The sequence below is a fragment of the Doryrhamphus excisus genome, chromosome 8, assembly GCF_030265055.1.
Source record: "Doryrhamphus excisus isolate RoL2022-K1 chromosome 8, RoL_Dexc_1.0, whole genome shotgun sequence".
In the NCBI taxonomy this organism is placed as follows: Eukaryota; Metazoa; Chordata; class Actinopteri; order Syngnathiformes; family Syngnathidae; genus Doryrhamphus; species Doryrhamphus excisus.
The window spans coordinates 10005319-10026958 of NC_080473.1; the positions used below are offsets into that span (position 1 = coordinate 10005319).

Below are 21640 nucleotides of genomic sequence, written 5' to 3' on the forward strand. Positions count from 1 at the left end.
AAGCAAAATATCCATTCTATAAATACATCTCCGACAGTGCTAATCCAAACAGAGCGTTATTTTCTCATTTTTTTTCTCCATTTATCCTATTTATGTGGCATGAAATCACATATGACAATGTTTGTTTGTGATTGTGCAGGTACCTTAAGATTTGTCCATCTTTAAGAAAAGGTAGTGTAGGTAGTCCTCATTGACATTCCGGGCAGAAGCAGAATGACACAGCAGGGTCATGCAGAAGCCAAGTCTTTAAATAGATCCTATTAAAATACTGTATTAACAAACATGATCATATACAAGCATGACAAATATTCTCCATACTTTGCTTTCTAGGGATCAAACAGCAATGGCGTATATGACTGGTGAAATCCAGCAATGATCTGCTCTAATCTGACAAGGCGCTTTGTGGCAAATTCAAACTTACCTCGATCTGTGCCGCCGTCACATTTCACTCAAATGGGCTGTAAAGTAAGTCCCTTCTCACCATGTGCTTATATCATGGCACATGGCTCACCATCTAATTTTTTTTATGACCCCCGCCTCTCCTCACCATCATGGAGAGGCTGCAGCCTCATCCTCACAAATGAATATTGATGTTAGGAGTGAGTGCCTGTGGCCCAAAAGCACCGTTCTGGAAGTGTATCGCTAAAGCCTACTTGGGAGTACACAGACACAATTCAAAGTTCAGAACTTCCTGGAAAAAAAGGGGCTTGACAGATTTCACCAAACAGCTCTACTGCCTGCACGCAGCCCGGTGATAAAAGAGGGCTAATTGAATTCAATTAAGTTCTTTCGAAAAGGCATTGTCTCCCCACCGCTGAGGACATTGCTCTAATACATTCACTCTCCTTCCTTCTGCAGACACATGAAGTATTCATTAGCCAATCATTTATTCAAGCATTTAAAAACACATGGGAAATTTTTAAAGGGGACCTATTATGCTCATTTTTATTGAGTTGTGGACTCCTATAGAGCAGCTACACAAAATAACCAGCATAGAAAGCTTTCTAGTTCTTCCAGAATCTGCACCTAATCAGCTGTATTTCTTTGGATTTCATGGTGCCTGCGAGAATGGTCGGTTTTAAATTATTCCACTAATGTTTTCGACCACAGCGGTAACGTGTAATGTGCTTTGCGGGACTACTAGTGTGTAAAAAAACTCGGATAGATCTATTAGCAACCCTGCATCATTTATGCTATAATGCTACAGAGACAAGCACTGCTCTATGACTTACACAAAATAAACACCGTCAGGACACTTCTGACTCTTCAACACAACCAAGTAACGTTAGAAAGGCTAGTCCGGCTGCACACTGGCCCATGTTCACAGTCCAGTGTAAAATGTCGTTAAATTGCATTAATTTTGCTGGTAGGGAATCAGGAACTCCAACCACGTGTGCCTCCTTAGGAATTGTAAACAAATACGGCGTTCACTTTCGAGGCATTGCAAGCAAGTAAACAGCAGAGCAGAGCTTGGAGGAGGGCAGAGGATCTTCCCCTCTGTGACATCACAAAGGGGCCAGTTTTACCACGCCTTTTGAAACAGAGCGTTTTGAGCCATCCCAAACTTCTTTCAGGGCTCATGTCCAAAATGCGCAAACCTCATTATCTAAAACTTTGGCATTGTTTAAACATTCTAACTACATTTATAGGTCAGGAAAAGTGGAAAAATCATCGTAGGTTCCCTTTTAAGCATTTGCAGACAGCTACACTTGGTATGCTGCTTCATCTTTAAGGCTGAGCAATTAAATACCAGACGCCAGAGATGGTATAGGGCAAGTGCTTCTCAAATAGCAGGGCATGAAACCATGTTTGGTAACTTACATGGTTCATTATAATATAATAATATTATATTATATTATATAATATTATAATATAATTTTAAAAATTAAAATTTTTACAAATATTAGTCCCGTCTTTTAAAATAGGTTAAATAACCCATGCGTGGGTATGAATGGTTGTTTGTCTATATGTGTCCTGTGATTGGCTGGTGACCAGTCCAGGGTGTACCCCGCCTCTCGCCCGAAGACAACTGGGATAGGCTCCAGCAGTCCCCCACGACTCTCGTGAGGATAAGCGGTAGAAAATGAATGAATAAATGAATGAACCTGTGTGTGTCTCAGGTGCCTAGTTCTTAAAGCCACGGTGTCCTTCTATTCAGTAGGCAGACTCTTGCTCATTAAATTTCTATTGTCCACTGGGGTGATTGTAGAAGAGCAGGAAGTTGATAAGTGATGTACAGCAGTGGAAAAAAGGTCACCTTGCTCCGGCTGCTGTTTTGTAATTTGACAGACTTTACATGTAAAGTCTGTTAACTAAAACAAGGAATGCATTCCTTGTTTTAGTTAATAAAAAAAGAGGTATTTTATTTACCTTCTGCTTCACTGCTCTGAGAAACCACTTTTTTTTTTTTTTTTAACTCTCGTGAGATCATCTCTGCCATCAGAGTGACCTGAAAAGTGACAACATTCAGCTGGAATAATGAAAGACAAATGGTCACCAAATATGTGCAGAATTTCTCACCTCTCAAAACCAATAGAGGTCAAGTTGAAGAGTGCCCCCTCCCCGCCAGATCTAGTAGCTGCTGTGCTCAAGGGGAAAAAAAAAAAATCATGTTAGAGTACCTGTCTGTATATCCATATATCTATTAACCACCAAGCCTCCTATAGTTGCTGGGTGCACAGTATACAAAACCAACTGTTGGGGTATCTAGTTAGCACCAGGTTAAAAAAATGCTTTAACAGGGTTGTAGGCTATATACTGATGCGGTTTTTATTAACACTTCAAGAGTGCAGTAGCGGCATTTCAAGTATCACGAGTGGACAGCATCCACAGCTTTGTCTACCTGATTGTGATTGCACTTGATTATGAATGCTGGCTGGGCAGTTGAGTTCCTTGACGGTGCTACCATACTGTTTCTGTTGTGATGTGCAATATGCTTGTTTATAAATTGTGAGCAAATTTAAAAAAATAATAATTAACCGGCACGCAACCATGCCAAAAATATAAACATGTGCGTTTATCCAAGTGTGTATATCAGCAGAGAAACTGATTCCTCTTATTTGGTTTGGCAGCTATGCCTTATCTTTTAAACATCTCTCCACTGACACCGGACAATGATGAATAATCTCTGCCTGAACGCAACAAAATAATCTCAGATGTGTTTGTCAAGACAACAAACGACACTTTCAGAGAAGCAGGATCATATGGAAGCTTGATACAGCCGCTCACACACTGTGAGAAATAGACATGTCAGATAATGTTTGCAATTTCTGTATGTCTTCATGTCACTGTCAAGGGGTCAACCCGACATCCTGTTTGTTTTGCGCCTTATATTGTTATTATAAATGAAGTAAGTAAACACAAGGGATTTCACATATCAAGAAAATCCTCTTCTCAGCATGCAGACCAAAGCCATTTAACATGAGGTCCCTCACCATCATAACACAAATCATATAGACCAAGCATTCAAACCTGAAAATAGAAAGTATGAGTAATCCGTGCAGATCAGAAATACGTGCGAAGGGGAGTTTGGTAATCTTATAATCCCCCCCGTAATGTCGTAATGGTCTCTCAAAGCTTATCTAAACTAATTTTCTCTGTGGAATACAATCTCACATAAGAGATGGACCAGAAAGAGAAATAGCGCTCAGTGCAATGCAGTGAAGCAATCGTGCTACAGTTTTATTTAAAAAAATGTTGGTGGCGAGGGACCCCGATACATAAACTCCTAATTAAATCCCTTTGTACAAAATAAATACTAAGTGAATTAAAAAAAAAAAAAAACATCTTGACAGTCCATGATGCAGGTAAAAAAAAAAAAAAAGTTGTCATCATCTATTGGATAACCACAGCAGAAGAGGAGGCAGTCGGAGACTGAATCATCTGCAGGAACTCGCAGGTGAAGACGGCCTCTGCACACTCCTCCATTACATCCTGAAACTCTGCAGCCACATCGGCTACGGCGTCCCACAGCAACTCATCTGCCAGGCTGGATGGCGACAAGGAAAACAGACGACACACATCAAACGTTTAAGACTTGACAAAACACTCAAAATCTTGCATATTTATTGTTAGAACGGTGCAAAATCAGAAATGATGCTCATCCGCTATTAAGACATAGAAGCCAAGTCTGTTAAATTAATCATTGACTGATTAGATAATCCAATATGCTCCTGCTATTACAATTTTAATGCCTTAATTTGAAAAAAATAAATAGTTAATTTTACCATTAATTTGTTCCTACATGCCATGTAAAATAAGACATGAGGTGTCACACAAAGACCAATCAATCACGGAGATATGTGTCAGTTGTGTGGGATTGATTCATTGGGAAACAGAGGCAAAAAAGGAATGCAATACCCGACTGCAACCAGTAGAGGCACTATTGATTCAAGCGCAGTCCAGTCCATTTTGAAAAAAATATTTTAAAATGTGAATAACTATATGAAATATGATGTAAATATACTGTCTATGATTATTTTGTTTCATTACGGCTCACCAAACGTTTATTCCCAGCGGTCCTTGAACACACTATAGTTGTGTACTCCAAGACAAAGTGAAAGTAAGGTATAACTTTCTACGATGCTGACACAAATGGACTTACATTTTCCCCGTTCATCGTTATTCACACCACAGCGTTTTTATTGTGAATTCTGGAAATATGTTGTCGGTCTGTGAGCGCCTGTCGGCTCACAATGTCAGTGGTCATCTTAGTACAACCTTTGTTTACATTGTACTTGTCTTTCTTTAAATAAATAGCATTACATTAACCCTCCTCTGACCATTTTTATGGCGTTATCTGCACAAAAGTTGAAAATGGTGCTATCCTAACGGATAAACATACTAGGCAAAAACATAACCTGCATTTTGCATAGGCTTCGCTTGTCAAAGGTAATAAAGAATAAAGATTAATGAATCTTATATAACTTGATAAGTAAATATACACAGTGTATTCAATACCAAATGAATTACTGAAGCAACATATTAATTGCCTCTGCCAATTATTGTTGGCTGCAGACCAAAAAAAGAAAGAAAAAAAAAAAAGAAAAACATAATAATTTTGCAATTAACTACAGCAACAAATCAAGATTAATAATCAGACGCAGTAATTGTACGCGGCAGCTGTGTAACACAAAATGACTAAAATCAGTTTTTAGACACACAGGCAGATGCATGTACAAAATGAGCACTAACGACATTGTACTGCTCTCCTCCTTCAATAAATGCAAAGGCACAGATGTGTCTTTCAAAACCTTCTCGTCATTAGTGCAGGACTAATAATAAGAACGTCTTGCCAATCAACACACACGTACGCACACACAAAGACCATGTACAAGATTAACCTGACATCTGAGAGCATTTTAAATACATCTATATTAGAAAAAGATGCAGTGAAGGTGGGCACCGAGATGTGAGGGAGTCTTCTGCATTGCAGCAACTTAACAATTCTGTTGAGAATGTAAATTTGAGAGTGGGAGAGAGGAGGAGAGGAGAGTGAACGCCAGCAACTCACTGAGCAAACTATAAAAAATCTGCATCATCCTTCTCTGTATATGAAAAGGCTATGTCATCAGTAAACACCCAGCAGTGTAGCTTAGTGCGGGTCTAATTATAAGGACTGTGCATGGTAGTCGCTATGAACAGTGAAGAAAAAATAGCAATTATGTAAATATTTGGATCATAAAGACTTAACTGGCAATTTACAGGGTTTCTTTTATGGTTAGCTGAACAAAACTGTTGCCCTGTTTCCCCTATGTTAATTCATTTGTGCCACTAATTAAAGCACTGGTTTTAAAACTGGGGGCGCAGGGTTACCATGAGCATGTTTCATTATTAACCATTTAGGCACTAGAGTTTTTGGAATGTGTGTGTAAAAGTAACAGCGCATTTCAGAAAAAGAACATCATACCAACAGTAAAATATGGTGGTGGTAGTGTGATGGTCTGGGGCTGTTTTGCTCTTTCAGGACCATGGAGGACCATGGAATCATGAATTCTGCTGTCTACCAAAATATCTTGAAGGACAATGTCCGGCCCACCCTTGGGCATCTCAAAATTACAGTGACGCTCCTAGCCTCGAGTTCAATTCCACCCTCAGCCATCTCGGTGTGGAGTTTGCATGTTCTCTCCGTGCATGCGTGAGTTTTCTCCGGGTACTCCGGTTTCCTCCCACATTCCAAAAACATGCTAGGTTAATTGGCGACTCCAATTAACTAAATTAAATTCATTAATTGCCGCAGTTTCGTGGTTGGAGCTGCACTGTGGAGTAGTGTTCAGCATGTTGGCCACACAGTCACTTTTACTTTTACTGAAGACTCTTGTTGGGACTACTCAACATCTTTGTGATCTCTGTTTCGTTAACACTTTTCACAACATAAGCAATATAAGTCACACCAACCAAATTTTAAGAGAAAAGTTGTCAATAAGCCTCAGGTGTACATAAACCTTGCAATCCTACCTACACTCGGTGCTCTCGACGTCACTTGTTAGCTCCGGTGATTTTTTTTTCATTGGATCCAAGTTGTAGTAATTCCACACTCGATCAAACTTTGCATGTTTTCATGTTTGTGAAAAGAAACTGCACTTGTCAATAAGCCTCATGTGTACATAAACCTTGCAATCCTACCTACACTCGGTGCTCTCGACGTCACTTGTTAGCTCTGGTCCAACTTGTAGTAATTCTACACTCGATCAAACTTACTTAAAAATGCATTTTCATGATATAATTATCTTCTGGCTGCACAGTGGGCGAGTAGTTAGCGTGCAGGCCTCACAGCTAGGAGACCTGAGTTTGATTCCACTCTCGGCCATCTCTGTGTGGAGTTTGCATGTTCTCCCCGTGTGTGGGTTTTCTCCGCTGACTCCTTTTTCTTCCCACATTCCAAAAACATGCTAGGTTAATTGGCGACTCCAAATTGTCCATAGGTATGAATGTGAGTTTGAATGGTTGTTTGTCTATATGTGCCCTGTGATTGGCTGGCCACCAATCCAGGGTGCACCCCGCCTCTCGCCCGAAGACAGCTGGGATAGACTCCAGCATCCCTCGTAAAGATAATTGGTAGAAAATGAATGAATGAATGATGATGTTTAGTCTTATACCTGTCTGCAATGGACCAGGAGTTGAATCCTCCGCCCGCTTCATGCGCCACATCACACAGGTAGGTATCGTAATCGTCTCTGTACCGTCGGATGCTTCTCAGCATGCTACCTGGCACACTGATGACCGTCCCCGTGCTCTGCTCCTTGGGAGCCGGGAATATCGGAACACCGTTGACAGGCTGCTGCTCTTCTTGTGGCGTCTCCTCTGTCAGGCTGCTCTCAGAAAGGACACTGAGTGAAAGTAACACAAGCGGATGTCAGGGCACCTTTTTATCACCTTCAATATTTAAACTGTTGAGATAGATAAAGGGTCTCTTAGGGCTACGGCTATAGAGATGACACACAAATTTATTGGTGGAAACCCGAATGGAAACACTGGCTGTGCTTAATATGAGAAGCAGAATGATGAATTTGGGAAGGGATGGTTTGCGAAAGGCTCAGCTGGACACTGCCGAGCTTGATATAATCCTCCTTACTTGGACAGATCGGCCTGGTTCTTGTGCTCTCTGGGCTATATTTAGTGTTGCGGCAATTCCTGCACATGCCTTTCTTGAATGCCATTTGTGTTTGCACTGCTCAAAATAAATGACTTTTGGCAAATTACAAAATGAGGTTTTGGATCGTGGGAGGAAACCGGAGTACCCGGAGAAAACCCACGCATGCACGGGGAGAACATGCAAACTCCACACAGAGATGGCCGAGGGGGTAATAGAACCCAGGTCTCCTTGCTGTGTGACTTGCACGCTAACCACTTGAACACCGTGCATGCTCAAGTTCAGGGGTTCCTGCCCAAGTTTTATGTAGGAGGGATACTCCCCTCCAAAAGTTTAAGTACACCTGCACAGCTCTTGCAAATAGTGTCAGCCCACTGGACCTCATCCATAAGACGTGGAAGTGTCTGACAGCTGTGAACAGCTAGTAGCATGCGTTGTGTATCAAAAAGGAGGATGCAGCCTCCATGAAGACAACAGTAGCAGCAAACAAATCAATTCAGAGGTAAAGAGGGGAAAAAAGTTTACATTGTTTCCACCCGGTTCAATTTTGCCCAAGTCTGTTAACATTGACAATACATTTGAATCCAATCCAATCAATGAAGCCCTAAAGTAGAATGTGAGGAAGCCGCAGTCATCAACCATCAGCAGATTGTCTCCGCCTAAAACAGTGGCTCCAAACACAAGATGTGAGTGGATTAAAAAAAAAAAAAAGACTACATGAAAGGTTTAGAATTTTACCGAGTGGCTCTTTCATCTTTGCATTGATTTGTTCAAACTCCTGATGGTCAGTCAATAATATCAAATGAAGAGATGCGGCCTGGCCTAGTGTCTGTGTCTGAGCCCTTTAGACATATACAAATAGAATAACGGCATATAACATGAATACAGCTGTGTTACAGCTACAGCAGCTGGTTTCAGGCAATGCAACTCAAGTCACATTACTTCCTGTTGATGACCTCTGCATTCTGACATGCCGTGATAGATAGATACATGTTGACATTAATCAGCAAGAGCATCTGGTAGAATTTCTGCTCTTCTTTAAGCGCCGGCAGACACAGCACGCAACTTGAATTTTCTTCACTTTCAAAATATTCCCCAAGGAACATCTCATTCAGACCATTTGGCTACAAAAATACAAGTCTAATAGGGCCCATTTGTCTTTAACACCAACTCAGGTCATCTTACTAAGGCATCCAGAAGTCAACAACATGACTACTGAAGACACTTTCTTTATCCATCTGCAACATAATGACTCCCCACTTTCATCTTATTTGCCTTCAAGGGAGCTCGGCACGTACGTCAGTGTGATAGCACCCCTGCTCCGATTTGGATCCTCTAACTGAAACAGGTTGGCAGCTATGTATATATATTAAATATTATGCAAACACTTAAGAGCTTCTTAACAGTGTCTTTACTAATTGGGCAATGTTTTATAGGGTCAAAACCCAGAAATAAAAATAGATTTTTTTTATTAGTTATTGTATAACACTTGAAATGTGAACATAAAATAGTAAAAACCTTTCTTCATTTATGACGTTTTTCTCGTCAAAGGTCAGATATCTAGTGGTAAAACTGCTAAAATGTATTTATTTATTTTATGTTTTATACGGTCAAGGTTTGATATTTTTTTCTGCAGCTGTAGACAGCCAAGTCAGCCATAAATTTACCTTTTTATGGAATTAGCGAGAAAGAACACTTATGGGAACAATTCACGGTGGGAAAAAAAAAAACTACTGCTGTGAGGGGGGGGAAGTGTATCCAGTCTAGAGCTTTAATTATGGCTCTCCAGTCCAATTATGGCTCTATCACTGAGAAATACAGTGCATAATTCATATTTTTTTCTCAAGGTACAATGTCCACAAATGTACCCTGAGAAGTACATTTTAAGTATACTCCAGTTGTAAGCCATTGCACCTATAATATACTATAATAAGAGTTGAAAGCATGATAAAGGAACCCTGACCAAGAATTTGAGTTAAAATGAATGGGAGGTCATACCCTTTTTTTCATAATACATTTTTGTCATAATGTTCTCGGAGCAATATAAAACGTTTAAAAAGACTATATGACACCATCAGGATATTACAGGACAAATGAGTGGAGATTAAAAAAAAGGGTAAAGGACAGAAAACTCACCCGGTCTCCACTGGTTTCTCCAGAACAATATTAGCTGTTTCAGGCTGCCTCAGCACCAACTTTGTCAGTCTAATGGGCTGTGGAGAGCTTGGCCTGGAACCAGAAACTTGAACCTGAGAGTCTGGGAAGTACAGAGAGAGTGTGGGGAGGAGGTGATTGAACATGCATTAGGTTCGGCTACCACTGTGACTCGGAGCAATATCTCCATCTAGAGGATAGCTTTTCCAGGTAATGGAGTGTTTGTGTCTGTTTGCACATGAGAGACGTACCTGCAGGCTGCCTCCACTGAATAGGGTCTGAGTAGGCAATGGAGGTAAAGCGTCTCCTCACTTCCTCCTGGTCCTTCTGCTCAGACAGCAAACACATTCGACAAACATGCTGACCTCAAAACTTGCAGAACGAGAGCAGTACAAATAACAAGGCTCGGTTTCCAGTGATCTAACCTGTATCTCCTCCATGCGACGCAGCATACTCTCCAGGGTCGGGGCTTGCATCATCCTACGGGTGACGCCTTCCAGCTGTTCATCCATCTTCACCGACCACGCCACCCGTTCAGCATCCTCTAAGAGGTCATCCAAAAGGGCTTCACTTAGCTTCTCAGCATTGCCTTCTACCTGCTTCAGAAGAACATCAAACATAAAGATATTTTTAAAAAGAACTGAATTAAAGTGAGTGTACCTGTAGCTAAGAATAGTATCGGCTGTGAATTATTGGTAGGAGCAGAACAGCTCACCCTCTTTACAGCCTGCTCTGACAGCTTATTCCTCAGAGATGTGCTGCTCCTACTATTGAACTCGCCAAGATTCTGAGGTAAACACACAAATGAAGATAAACGGCAGCTCCTTGAGAAATTGCTCTTAAATGCTGAGAACTGCTGTTGCTCAAACAAAATGCCACAGAAAGATGCTGAATAATGTATCACAGTATGTAATAGCAAGAGGATGAATGCTCAATACAATGCAAAACATGGGCTAAGTATGTGTACATAAAAATACTAAACAGAAGCAACTAGAGTAGTATATATTATTATATTGTGGTCGTTGTTGACCGGAAGGCTGGGGTATTCTCAAATGCTATGACATTGTCACATCACTGCTGATCTGTCCTTGAGTTTGGCTTTGATTTAAAGTGGAAAATGCTGTATCGTGACCTTGTTTTCCCAAAGCAGCATGGCTGAATTCCATGGTGAATGGAACTGCAGCACTAGTATCAAATTCTGTAATTGGTTGGGTGGAGAATATAATATTATTATTATTCATTCATTTTCATTCATTTTTTTCTACCGCTAGAGCCTATCCCAGCTGTCTTCGGGCGAGAGGCGGGATACACCCTGGACTGGTGGCCAGCCAATCACAGGGCACATATAGACAAACAACCATTCACACTCACATTCATACCTATGGACAATTTGGAGTCGCTAATTAACCTAGCATGTTTTTGGAATGTGGGAGGAAACCGGAGTACCCGGAGAAAACCCACGCATGCACGGGGAGAACATGCAAACTCCACACAGAGATGGTCGAGGGTGGAATCGAACCACTTTGCTGCCTTGCAGGCCAATATAATATTATATTACTAACATTAATATTCATTCATTTTCTACCGCTTATCCTCACGAGGGTCGCGGGGGTGCTGGAGCCTATCCCAGCTGTCTTCAGGCAAGAGGCGGGTGCACCCTGGACTGGTGGCCAGCCAATCACAGGGCACATAATATTAATATTCATTCATTCATTCATTTTCTACCGCTTTTCCTCACGAGGGTCGCGGGGGTGCTGGAGTCTATCCCAGCCGTTTTCGGGCAAGAGGCAGCGTACACCCTGGACTGGTGGCCAGCCAATCACAGGCCACATAATATTAATATTACTATTTATAATGTTAATTGTACATCCGGAATGCAAAGAAAGCACATGTTTGAATAGATAGCAAAATGCTAAAGTATGTAGCGCCGAGCAGTTCGGATGCAGAAAAACATTAGCGGCAAGGTTTGACCCTCTCATCACACAGCTAATTTATTTACACTTTAAAAACCAACAAAGCCTGCCAGAAGTCAAGATTAATGTCACTGTTGGAGCCTTGAAAGTAAACACCTGCTCTGGGATTTATTTTAATTGAAAATGAAATATATTCCCTCCTTTTGTTTTCTATGCGTCATCCAAACAGCACTTGAAACAAGACAAGTGATACTTCCAACCTTGGCCTCATCCAGAAGGGGCTGGATTTTCTCTCGAGCCTCCTGCTCAGCTCTCACGGCCCACTGTGATGGTGAGACAACCTCGGCCCTGTAAGCCAAAACATCAATTAGTTTTATTTGTCTCAAGCTGAGAGAATGTAGTGAATAAAGAACTTGCAATTAGGGTGGATCGGCACCAGGCCATTCAAAAGGCATAAAATCATTTCCATCCTTGGAGAAACGGAAGATGTATTGCTACTGTACCTCAATTTCTTGATACGTTCAACCTCCTCTTGACTCAGCTGGTTGAGCTCGTTCAGTCTCTGCGTTGTTATCTTGTCCAGCCAAGCACCTCTGTACCATGCCAGACATTGTCACATGAAATTAAATACCACTATGTAACAGTATTTCACATTTACAAGCCCTTAGGTGATTAATTGGAAGGCACAATTGTAGTAATACTGATTTGATTAAAAAAACATATGTGGCATTTTCAATCAAGACGATGCTTACAAGCGCTAAGAGTCGGCCGCCTATTAATCCTTCACAAAGACAAATGACCTAGCTCTAGATTTAGAAAGCAGTGAGATTAATTTATTGGGGGAAAACTAACTTTGAATCACAGTACTGCCCGTGGCTCGGGATAAGTGGGAACTGACACAGAGGTTGGAAATAATTCACTGAATATAAATGAGGAATTCATTAAAATGCCGTTTATTTCACTGTTACACTGACATGCTGATGCAAAAACCTATTTAAACTCGGTATAAATATTTCATTCCGACATATCTGATAACCATAAAGAAGATAGTCAAAGAGAGCAACACACAAAGTCTCACCTTAATGTTTCATTCTGGGCTTGGCGTTTATTTTCTAAGCTCAAGTCGGCCTCTTCGGCTGACCCTAGGGTCACTTTCTGCATCACGGGACTCGATGATGAGGGCTTTGCAGGAGACGAGAGACATCTGGGCTCTGGTGACATCTTTTGATGAGAACTGAGGGGACAGGCGAGAAAACCAAAAAAATATTTTTGATAAAGTTTGTTAGATGTGATCGTCAAAGTCCAGGCATATTAATGCTAGGTGCTTCTTTTTACGCCAATGTAAACAGTGTCATTTGCCCAGGTTGCTACTTGTTTACATACACTTATTGGCCATTTTATTAGGTACACCTGCAAACTCTAATGAGATCTGATACAAAAACTGTAACAAAAACCTATGCTCAAACACATTATAATGGGACTTTGTGTAACTCCACATGTCAACACACCTCAAATGCACCTGATCTGGCAGAGAATAAGAAGATGTAGCAAGAGACATCAGTGTTGCCAACTTAGCAACAGTGTTGCTAAATTTAGCAAGAAATCTGACAAGACAGCCTTTTAAAAAAAGTGACTCGTGACTAGGTGTACCGAATGAAGTGTTGCCTGAGTGCTGACTCAAATGCACCTGATCTGGCAGAGAATAAGAAGATGTAGCAGGAGGCATCAGTGTTGCCAACTTAGCAATTTAGCAAGCCATCTAACAAGATAGCATTTTTTAAAAAGTGTTGACTGGTGTGCATGCCAAAAATTTAATGATGAAAGATGGATTTCATTCTTTGGACATAATAATAGTCAAGTAACAAATAGTGAGCTGATGGGGGAAAAAAAAGCACAAGGATGCTCACCGTGGCGGTGAAACGGTGTGAAGTGACGCAGGTATCCATGGCACTGACGACTCCCTTTGTGGAGGTTGATTCACCCGAAGTCGAGAAGACACAGTGGGCTGCCTGAAATGTGCATTCGGCTTCTGATTGCCCTATGATGACATAAACATGATCATTTTATGGGTCAATTTCCTCCCATCAGATTCAGCATGCTTGTCTATTAAGTAGCTTTAATGTCATTCACTTCATATCAATAAATACCAGCATTTTTGAATGAGACTTGTTCTTCTCATGCTGTGGCGCCCCCCCTTTTTTGTTTTTGTTTGCAGATATACGCAGTTCCTCCAGCGCCCTCTGCTGTGCCGGTCTCTGTGGTCCTCTTTGCTTCTGAGCCGCCATCCTCTGAGCTGTCAACATACAGTAAATGCATGCAGCGCACATGACAAACAGTCAGAGCTCTACAGGGCTTAATCAACTAACAGCAGGGGTCCAGGGCTACAATTAAAACTAAGAGTGGCTGCCTGTGTGATGAAACAATGAGGGGTCGACTTCTGCCATTAGACCAAACATGAAGTCCCAAAAGCAATCAGGTTATTTCCAAATTAACAGTGCTTCTTGATGAACGTTAATTAGGAAAAAGTAAAAAAATAAAATCACCACAGCACCATGTGCATAAATTGATCCACAGGGAAAGTAATTAATTACTTAACAATCAAACTTATAAAAACACTCACCCTGGACATGTCTTGTGGGATTTGTGCCATTAGCAGATCTGTGTGCTCTGCCCTGCCCCTTAGGTGCTCTGGTAGATGACAAACTGGGATAACTCGACTTCTTCTGTGAAGGACAAGCTTGGTCTTGCATCTTTTGCTTTTGCAGCATCTCGTGTTTACTGATGGCAGAATCCAAAATCTAAGAAGAGGAAACAAACAGCACAAATATAATACACATGAAATACAAGCTAATGAAAAAACTGATTGATATAATGATCAGTTCTCTCAAGAAGTCATGAAATTGTTTAAATTACAGTGAATGAGGGGTTTTAAAAAATGACAATGAGTAAGTAACAACTAGTAAGTATTTTGGTTTTTATTACTTTTTAGGTCGGTTTGCAAACGTTTTATACCGAATTCCACCTCCATTTTTATTTTATTTTTTTGCTTTAAGCACCACCTTTAGTTACTGCAGCCGCTTTGGCTTGTGGCATATGAAGTGTGTTAAATTACATTACAATCACAAGCAAATCTCTGATTACTAGATTAGTATTTTGACAATTACCTCATATGTATTTCTTGTGCAGTAGTCCCTCGTTTATTGCAATACCTGACCTGATAAGTGGATTAATGAAGTAGGAATTCCTTATAAATGAAATATTTTTATAGTTATGGCACAGAAAATCTTCTAAATATGTTTTTTTAACATTATAAGAGCCCGGTAGACATGAAATAACACTATAGTTCCCTTTACTTTTGCGCTAACCAATATAATATAGATATATTTAAATTAATATAGATATATTTACAATTTTTGTTTGCAGAATTGAGGAAATAAGAAAAAAATAATATATTTTCTTATTTATCTGGCATATCCAGTATTTATGTTTGCATGCATACATATACAGTGTTGCTAATTCTTCATTTTTGATGCAGTTGGAAGGATCCAAACAACGACTTTAAGAAGACGCTGAAGCTGACCGGGGTGACAACGCTCCTGCGATATGGCTAATTGTGAGCTTCCAGATCTCATTCTCATCTTAACTCATTTCAACAGTTCTTGCTTCTTACTTTCTGGTTCCACAATTCTGCTCCTCACCTCTAGTTTCTTCAGGATGTTGACAGCGGTTTCAGGCATCGCTGCACCCGGCTCAACTTGTATCTTGGCTGAGCACAATGAAAGCTGGCAAATTAGCCGGCTCAGCTCTTTGCAATGAGACGGGAGCTTGTCGTAAAACTGCTCGGAAAGCTGGTGAACAATAACCTGCAAAGCCTTCAGAGTCCCACGATGGGCACCCGCGAGCCGTTGAATTGCGGTGGACTGGAGAATAGAGTCAATTAGTCAACTTTTTTTTAATCAATACCTTTGTTCATAAATGACACACAGGGGAGAAAAGCAATAGCCATACAGTAATCAAAACTATTTAAAAAATTTAATTACATTTCATGCATGTGGATGGTGTTTTGTAAATGAATAGAATGATCTGCTGGTTATTTTGTGCATTGTGTTCAGTGCAAATGTGTATTGATTATCATGAGGGTGGATGTACACACTGTAATATTTAAACATTCTTAGCATTGACGTACCTTTTTAGCTTCCCATATGTCCTGGTTGTGCAACTTCTCTATGTACTGCTGTGTCTCTCTAATCTAAAAAAAACAAACAAAGAGATGTGATTATTGTGGTAAACACAATTCAAACAGCAGTGTACTACCTGTTGTTGGAGACCGTAGATGGTACGTGCCGAGTGCACTGCTTGATTCTGCCAGCGAACCTCAAACTTCTTTAGTTCGTCGGGTTCCAGTGACTCCATTCCTTCTGTTATTCAAAACAAATACATACAGAATTGCCAAAAATGAGCTTGGCAAGTGTGGTTATTTTCAGTAAACAACCTACTTCTGTCAGATAGTGATTCCACTTGGTGGATAATGTTTTCCAGTTCTTCGTCCAGCTTGTGCATTTCCTGGCTTAAAAGATTCTGCTGGCCCGCGACAACATAATCTTGTGTCGAGGACGACATAGAAGCGATGTAAGGTTTCTTGGATGTGTCTTCTGCGCTTTGCTTTGGAGTGTATCCACCACTCAAATGGGTTGCTCTGTTCTATAAAGATAGAGAAATAAGTCACAATAGATTTACCAATGTACATGTGTACTGTAAATCCTCCAACTATTCAATTAAGCACACAGTCTCCGATAGTCTGTGGCTGCAGGCAACCTCTTGATATTGTCTTTTATTGACTCCACAAGATGACAGTAGCTGTATTTGCAGTATGAGTAGTCAATAGTATTTATCAACCTCTGTATGCTCTATAAAATGTAGATTGTGCTACTCAACACATGGTGCACAACTCCTGCAGCAGTTTGCTCATTATCACTATTACAGAATTGGTTACGTTAATGCTGTTTTACTTATTAATAAATGGGTATGTGGTCAAAAAAAGCTACATTTCCCTTTACAGTGCACTGCAAATCATTATTAAATTAAATTAGTTATATATACTGTAATGTCTTTTTTTATCTCCAATTATCAACTGCTTCCCAAACCTTCCTGTTTGTGGTTTAGGTAAATAAACGCAATAACGACTAAAACTGGAATGTATTATACTGCCAAAATAAATTCCACTTAAGTCACTGGTAAGGGAAACAAGACTCTGAGATTTAGTTAATGCAAAAGGAAACAAAGTTTTTTTAAGTGCCTGTTTGTATGCGCTCTCTGAGTGTTCCAGCTCAGATGGCAGAGCGAAGAGCTCCTGTCTGTGGATATTCTGCTGGTGTGCAGCTTCCCTTTGCTTCTGGACAGGAGGCCTCACTGAATGGGGGTGGCCTCCTAAAGACCTGGAAGACTTCTTTGGTGTGCCCTGTGGTTGTCTGGCTGCAAGTAGGTTTACTCTCTCCTTTCGATTTACATTGGTGTCCCTGCCCTATATAGAGGGAAATTCGTTCATTCATTTTCTACTTATTATGTTGTTCACGTGTGAGCTGGAGCCTATCCCAGCTGACAGGTTAACAGTAAATCACAGGACAACAACAATAGTTAATGGAATGACTCTCCAAGAGACTCTCCAACTGACCTAACATGATTGAAAACTGTAAATATTACAGCATAATCGATACACCATACTAATAAGACGAAGCAGTTGTGATCGAAACAAATATGAAGTCCTTTCTTTACCTTTTTTAGATTTTCCAGCTCATTTTGAAGCATGCGGATCTCCTGTCTTAAGACAACGTGTTGGTCTGCCCCTCCCATTGAGGTACAGACAGGATGTCTTGACGTGGGTAGCAAGCGGCCACTTGGCTTGGAAGCAACGGGACACTTCCTGGTTGCGTCTACTGGACATTTGGATGCAGGTCGGGTCAGTCTCTCCTTCAGACTCAGACTGGTTGTAATCTCCTATGAGAAGAAAACCAGTAAGTCTTTATGTCAAACATGCACATCCACACTAATTACCTGAGGTAGGGCCACATCAATTGTGTCCGATATGGATATGTCCGCAGGGGATTTGTACATGGTATTGAACCGTCGTCTTCTCAGGTCTCTCTTGGCCAGATTTACAGCAGCTTGTAGCTTCTCTTCAGACAGACTGCTGAAGCTGAGCAAGCTTTTGATGCTGTCCCCCTTCTCCTGCTCCCCTGACAGGGGAAGCAGCTTTTCGATAACAATGGGAGACGGTGGACCCACAACGGTGGCACGGTTGTTGACGCTGGCTGGAACAGCTTCATTGAACAACAGCTGTATAAACGGAACATGATTACTTTTTATGATTTCTTGTGGAAGTGAGTAGAACCCTCACATTTCATCAACCATTTTATTACAATATATCTTCTCAAGGGACAATACAATAAAAATTTTTTACTTGGATAGCTGGAAACACAAATGAGTAGCAAGATAATTGTCTGTTGTGTATGTATATTGACATTTAATGGTTGCCTTACTTCAAATAAGTACCTGGTGCTGAGGATTTGAGCAAACACATGTTTCCTAAACATTTTTAAATATCTATAGTATTCAAACTTGTATCCTACTTAAATTTTGCATTAAGATCTATTAACCTCAACAACAAAATTAACATATGCATGATCGAAATAGCAAAAATTAAAGAACAACATCGATGGGGAATACATGTATCAATTCAAGTGCTTGCAATGGCTAAGTTCACAACACGAAACATGTAAAGAAGTCATCGTTTACCTGAGTTTGGGAGGTCCCAGTGGATAAATAACCGCTGCTATGAGTGGATGAAGGTAAAACAACCCACTCCCTCTCATTAGTTTGTTGTCCAATGGAAATCATGGCACCTAATTTAAAAAAAACACACTAATCACAGCAAAAAATGACCAAATTAGCCACAAAGTACGGAAAAGCTAACAAAGCCGTTGTATTGAAGCTGCGCCCATCAAATGCTTGAAAAGCAAATAAATACGTATTTTAAATGGTTAATATGCATATATCGTTTACTAAATTGGTGGTATATTCTTAAAAAAAAGCTACGTTTATGTACATGGTTGCTCACTACGAGTAAGTTTAAACCGTCGCCGCCATGACAACAACAAGTACGGAAAGCGAAAGAGATCAAAAATCAACAAGGCAGTGTCTAACTCTTAAATGTGTACATACTCGTATACACACAATTTAATTACGTATTAAAATTATATTGTTATTCTCATAACAAAAATACACTTAGAGTTTTTTTAACTCAAAAAACAATGCGTTGTAAACATCATTAATTATTACACGGGACACACACCGGAAGTGCTCGTGTCACATGTTTCCCCAAGGTTTCATTCTGACACTGCAGGAACTTCTTCACGTTTTCCTCACAAATATATCAACTTGCAGCTTCTCAGATCTGCCACGACTGGAATCATGGCTCACTACGAAGAAGTAAACGTGCGCGGCTACACTGAATTCTGCCAGGCCGTGTCAGAGAGGAAGGGGAAGGACATATTTGCCTATTTCTCTGGTGATAAAGATGAACAAGGGAAGAGCTGGTGTCCAGATTGTGTGACAGGTAACGTGTTTCTAAAAACACATGCTTGCTTCATTTTGTTCCCTTTTATTTTTTTTGGTCACGAGTTGCAAAATGAAAAAAGACACTTAGGTTTAATTACCTTGGTGCCGTTTTTAATGATCTACTTTATAGTGTTAGGTTATATAACGGTTTCTTTCATTAACAGCACATCTTTCTTCTTTTTAGCCGAGCCCATTGTAAGAGGAGAAATGAGTCACCTTCCTCAGGGCTCGGTCTTCATCTACTGTCAAGTTGGTGAGAGGAACTAGTAAGTATTTTGTTTTTTTATTACTTTTTAGGTCAGTTTGCAAAGTTTTATACCGAATTCCACCTTCATTTTTATTTTATTTTTTTTGCTGTAAGCACCACCTTTAGTTACTGCAGCCGCTTTGGCTTGTGGCATATGAAGTGTGTTAAATGACATTAAATTAAATTAAATGTATTAATATATTATTATATTATTAATTATATATGATTTATTATATATTATTAATTATTATAAATTAATTAAATTACAATCACAAGCAAATCTCTGATTACTAGATTTGTATTTTGACAATTACCTCATATGTATTTCTTGTGCAGTAGTCCCTCGTTTATTTTTTGCTTTAAGCACCACCTTTAGTTACTGCAGCCGCTTTGGCTTGTGGCATATGAAGTGTGTTAAATGACATTAAATTAATTGATTATTATATATTATTAATTATGTTATTTATTATATTATTAATTATTATAAATTAATTAAATTACAATCACGAGCAAATCTCTGATTACTAGATTAGTATTTTGACAATTACCTCATATTTATTTCTTGTGCAGTGGTCCCTCGTTTATTGCAATACCCGGCTGTGATAAGTGAATTAATGGAGTAGGAATTCCTTATAAATGAAATATTTTTATAGTTATGGCATAGAAAACCTGTTTATGATCTTCTAAATAATTTTTTTAACATTATAAGAGCCCTGTAGATTTTAAATAACAATATAGTCCCCTTTACTTTTGCGCTACCCAATATAATATAGATATATTTAAATTAATATTGATATATTTACAATTTTTGGTTGTTGAATTGAGGAAATGAGAAAAAAAGAATATATTATTTTATTAATCTGGCATATCCAGTATTTATGTTTGCATGCATACATATACAGTGTTGCTAATTCTTCATTTTTAATGCAGTTGGAAGGATCCAAACAATGACTTTAAGAAGACGCTGAAGCTGACCGGGGTGCCAACGCTCCTGCGATATGGCACAGTATGAACTTTAAAAAAATAATAATAACAAAGAATAGCATGACACAATCCACTTTATTATTATATGTACTTTTGTGTTATTTTCCAGCCGCAAAAGTTGGTGGAGGAGGAATGCTTCAAAGCAGAGCTGATGAGGATGATGTTCACCGAAGACTGAAAGAGAGAAGATGTGCCTCATTCGTCAATAACCAACTTCTTCCTAATGAGTCCGGAACATCACTCCAACATCTGAAACAGCACTCATTTCATAATTTCACTTTATTTAATCATATTGTAATGATTTTTCTATATGTATCATCTATGTTGATGCCTTGCAGGCACCTTTAAAGTTATGATTATAGCTATCAGTTTTGTAATGAACACTAGGGGGGAATAAAGCATTATGGAAATAATCATGCAACCCCATCACAAGCTACTGATTTGGCTATTTTTACAGAATTGTTGAACATTTGTATAAAAGCATTATAAAGATGATATCCAAATCAAAGACCAACACATTCATTGTAGCTATTTTTTCTACTCAATTATTATTATAGATTGCTTTATGTTGTGCAACTTCCCTAATTGCAATATGAACATAGATCAATATTATTTTAAAAAGTTGAAATGAGTTAATAATATTAGTATATTGCAAACAATGCAAAAAATGAATCAAAATTATTTTTATTGTGACTAAAATGTAAAGAAATAAAAAAATACATTTTAAATAAAATGCATTTTACTTGCTAGAATTATTTGTATTTGTCATTATCATTTGTGAACACTAGTCGGCGATATATCACCGTGGGAAGAGTACGATACTGTATCAGTGGTACACAGTACACATTAACCTGTTTTCATTTTAAAATATATTTTTCTAAATCCTATAGAATTTTTAATATGTATACACATTCAAGCCAGACATTGAGGCCAACACTACAAGTCTGATGTTAAAAAAGTAAGATTTTATTGTGGGTATTATCACCAAGAATGGGACGTGTATGTAAAAAATAACGTAAGTTGTTTTTGTAGTATATATACAGAATACTATATATATACTTGGTGCATAATGCGTGACGTGCTTTTATTATGGAGATACACATGATAGGAAGTGTTAATGAGAAGGCGGCGCGCCCT

The 21640-nt window shown here is 39.4% G+C and overlaps 3 protein-coding genes across 7 annotated transcripts in view; 1 reads left to right on the plus strand and 2 right to left on the minus strand.

Annotated features, from left to right (window-relative positions):
• The window catches only part of pitpnm3 (PITPNM family member 3), a 92822-nt gene extending 90600 nt beyond the window's left edge, over positions 1-2222 (minus strand). For both annotated transcript variants that reach the window (XR_009131480.1, XM_058080424.1), the window contains exon 1: positions 144-2222. The gene's annotated coding sequence lies outside the window, so the exon portion shown is untranslated. The remainder of the gene's footprint in view (positions 1-143) is intronic.
• Positions 2223-2390: 168 nt separating this feature from the next.
• kiaa0753 (KIAA0753 ortholog) lies at positions 2391-19231 on the minus strand. 4 transcript variants are annotated; one of them, XM_058080420.1, is made up of 21 exons: positions 19007-19231; positions 18451-18557; positions 17710-17991; positions 17431-17652; positions 16955-17179; positions 16155-16359; positions 15973-16076; positions 15845-15907; positions 15357-15578; positions 14279-14456; positions 13806-13951; positions 13566-13696; positions 12737-12892; positions 12162-12251; positions 11919-12006; positions 10461-10532; positions 10171-10344; positions 9997-10072; positions 9728-9848; positions 7098-7328; positions 2391-3988 (listed from the first exon to the last, which is right to left on the minus strand). In XM_058080420.1, exons 2-21 carry the CDS (start codon positions 18550-18552, stop codon positions 3835-3837), a joined length of 3042 nt encoding a protein of 1013 aa, XP_057936403.1. In that variant the 5' UTR covers positions 18553-18557; positions 19007-19231; the 3' UTR covers positions 2391-3834. The 4 variants fall into 4 exon arrangements, 3 of the variants coding, with proteins under 3 accessions (XP_057936403.1, XP_057936405.1, XP_057936406.1); XR_009131479.1 differs by lacking the exon at positions 19007-19231 and having other exon boundaries at positions 2409-2449; positions 2521-3988; positions 18451-18872; XM_058080422.1 differs by lacking the exon at positions 19007-19231 and having other exon boundaries at positions 10171-10341; positions 18451-18872.
• Positions 19018-21185, plus strand: txndc17 (thioredoxin domain containing 17). Its single transcript, XM_058080446.1, has 4 exons — positions 19018-19270; positions 19457-19538; positions 20450-20525; positions 20613-21185. Exons 1-4 carry the CDS (start codon positions 19126-19128, stop codon positions 20679-20681), a joined length of 372 nt encoding a protein of 123 aa, XP_057936429.1. The 5' UTR covers positions 19018-19125; the 3' UTR covers positions 20682-21185.
• Positions 21186-21640: the final 455 nt, after the last annotated feature.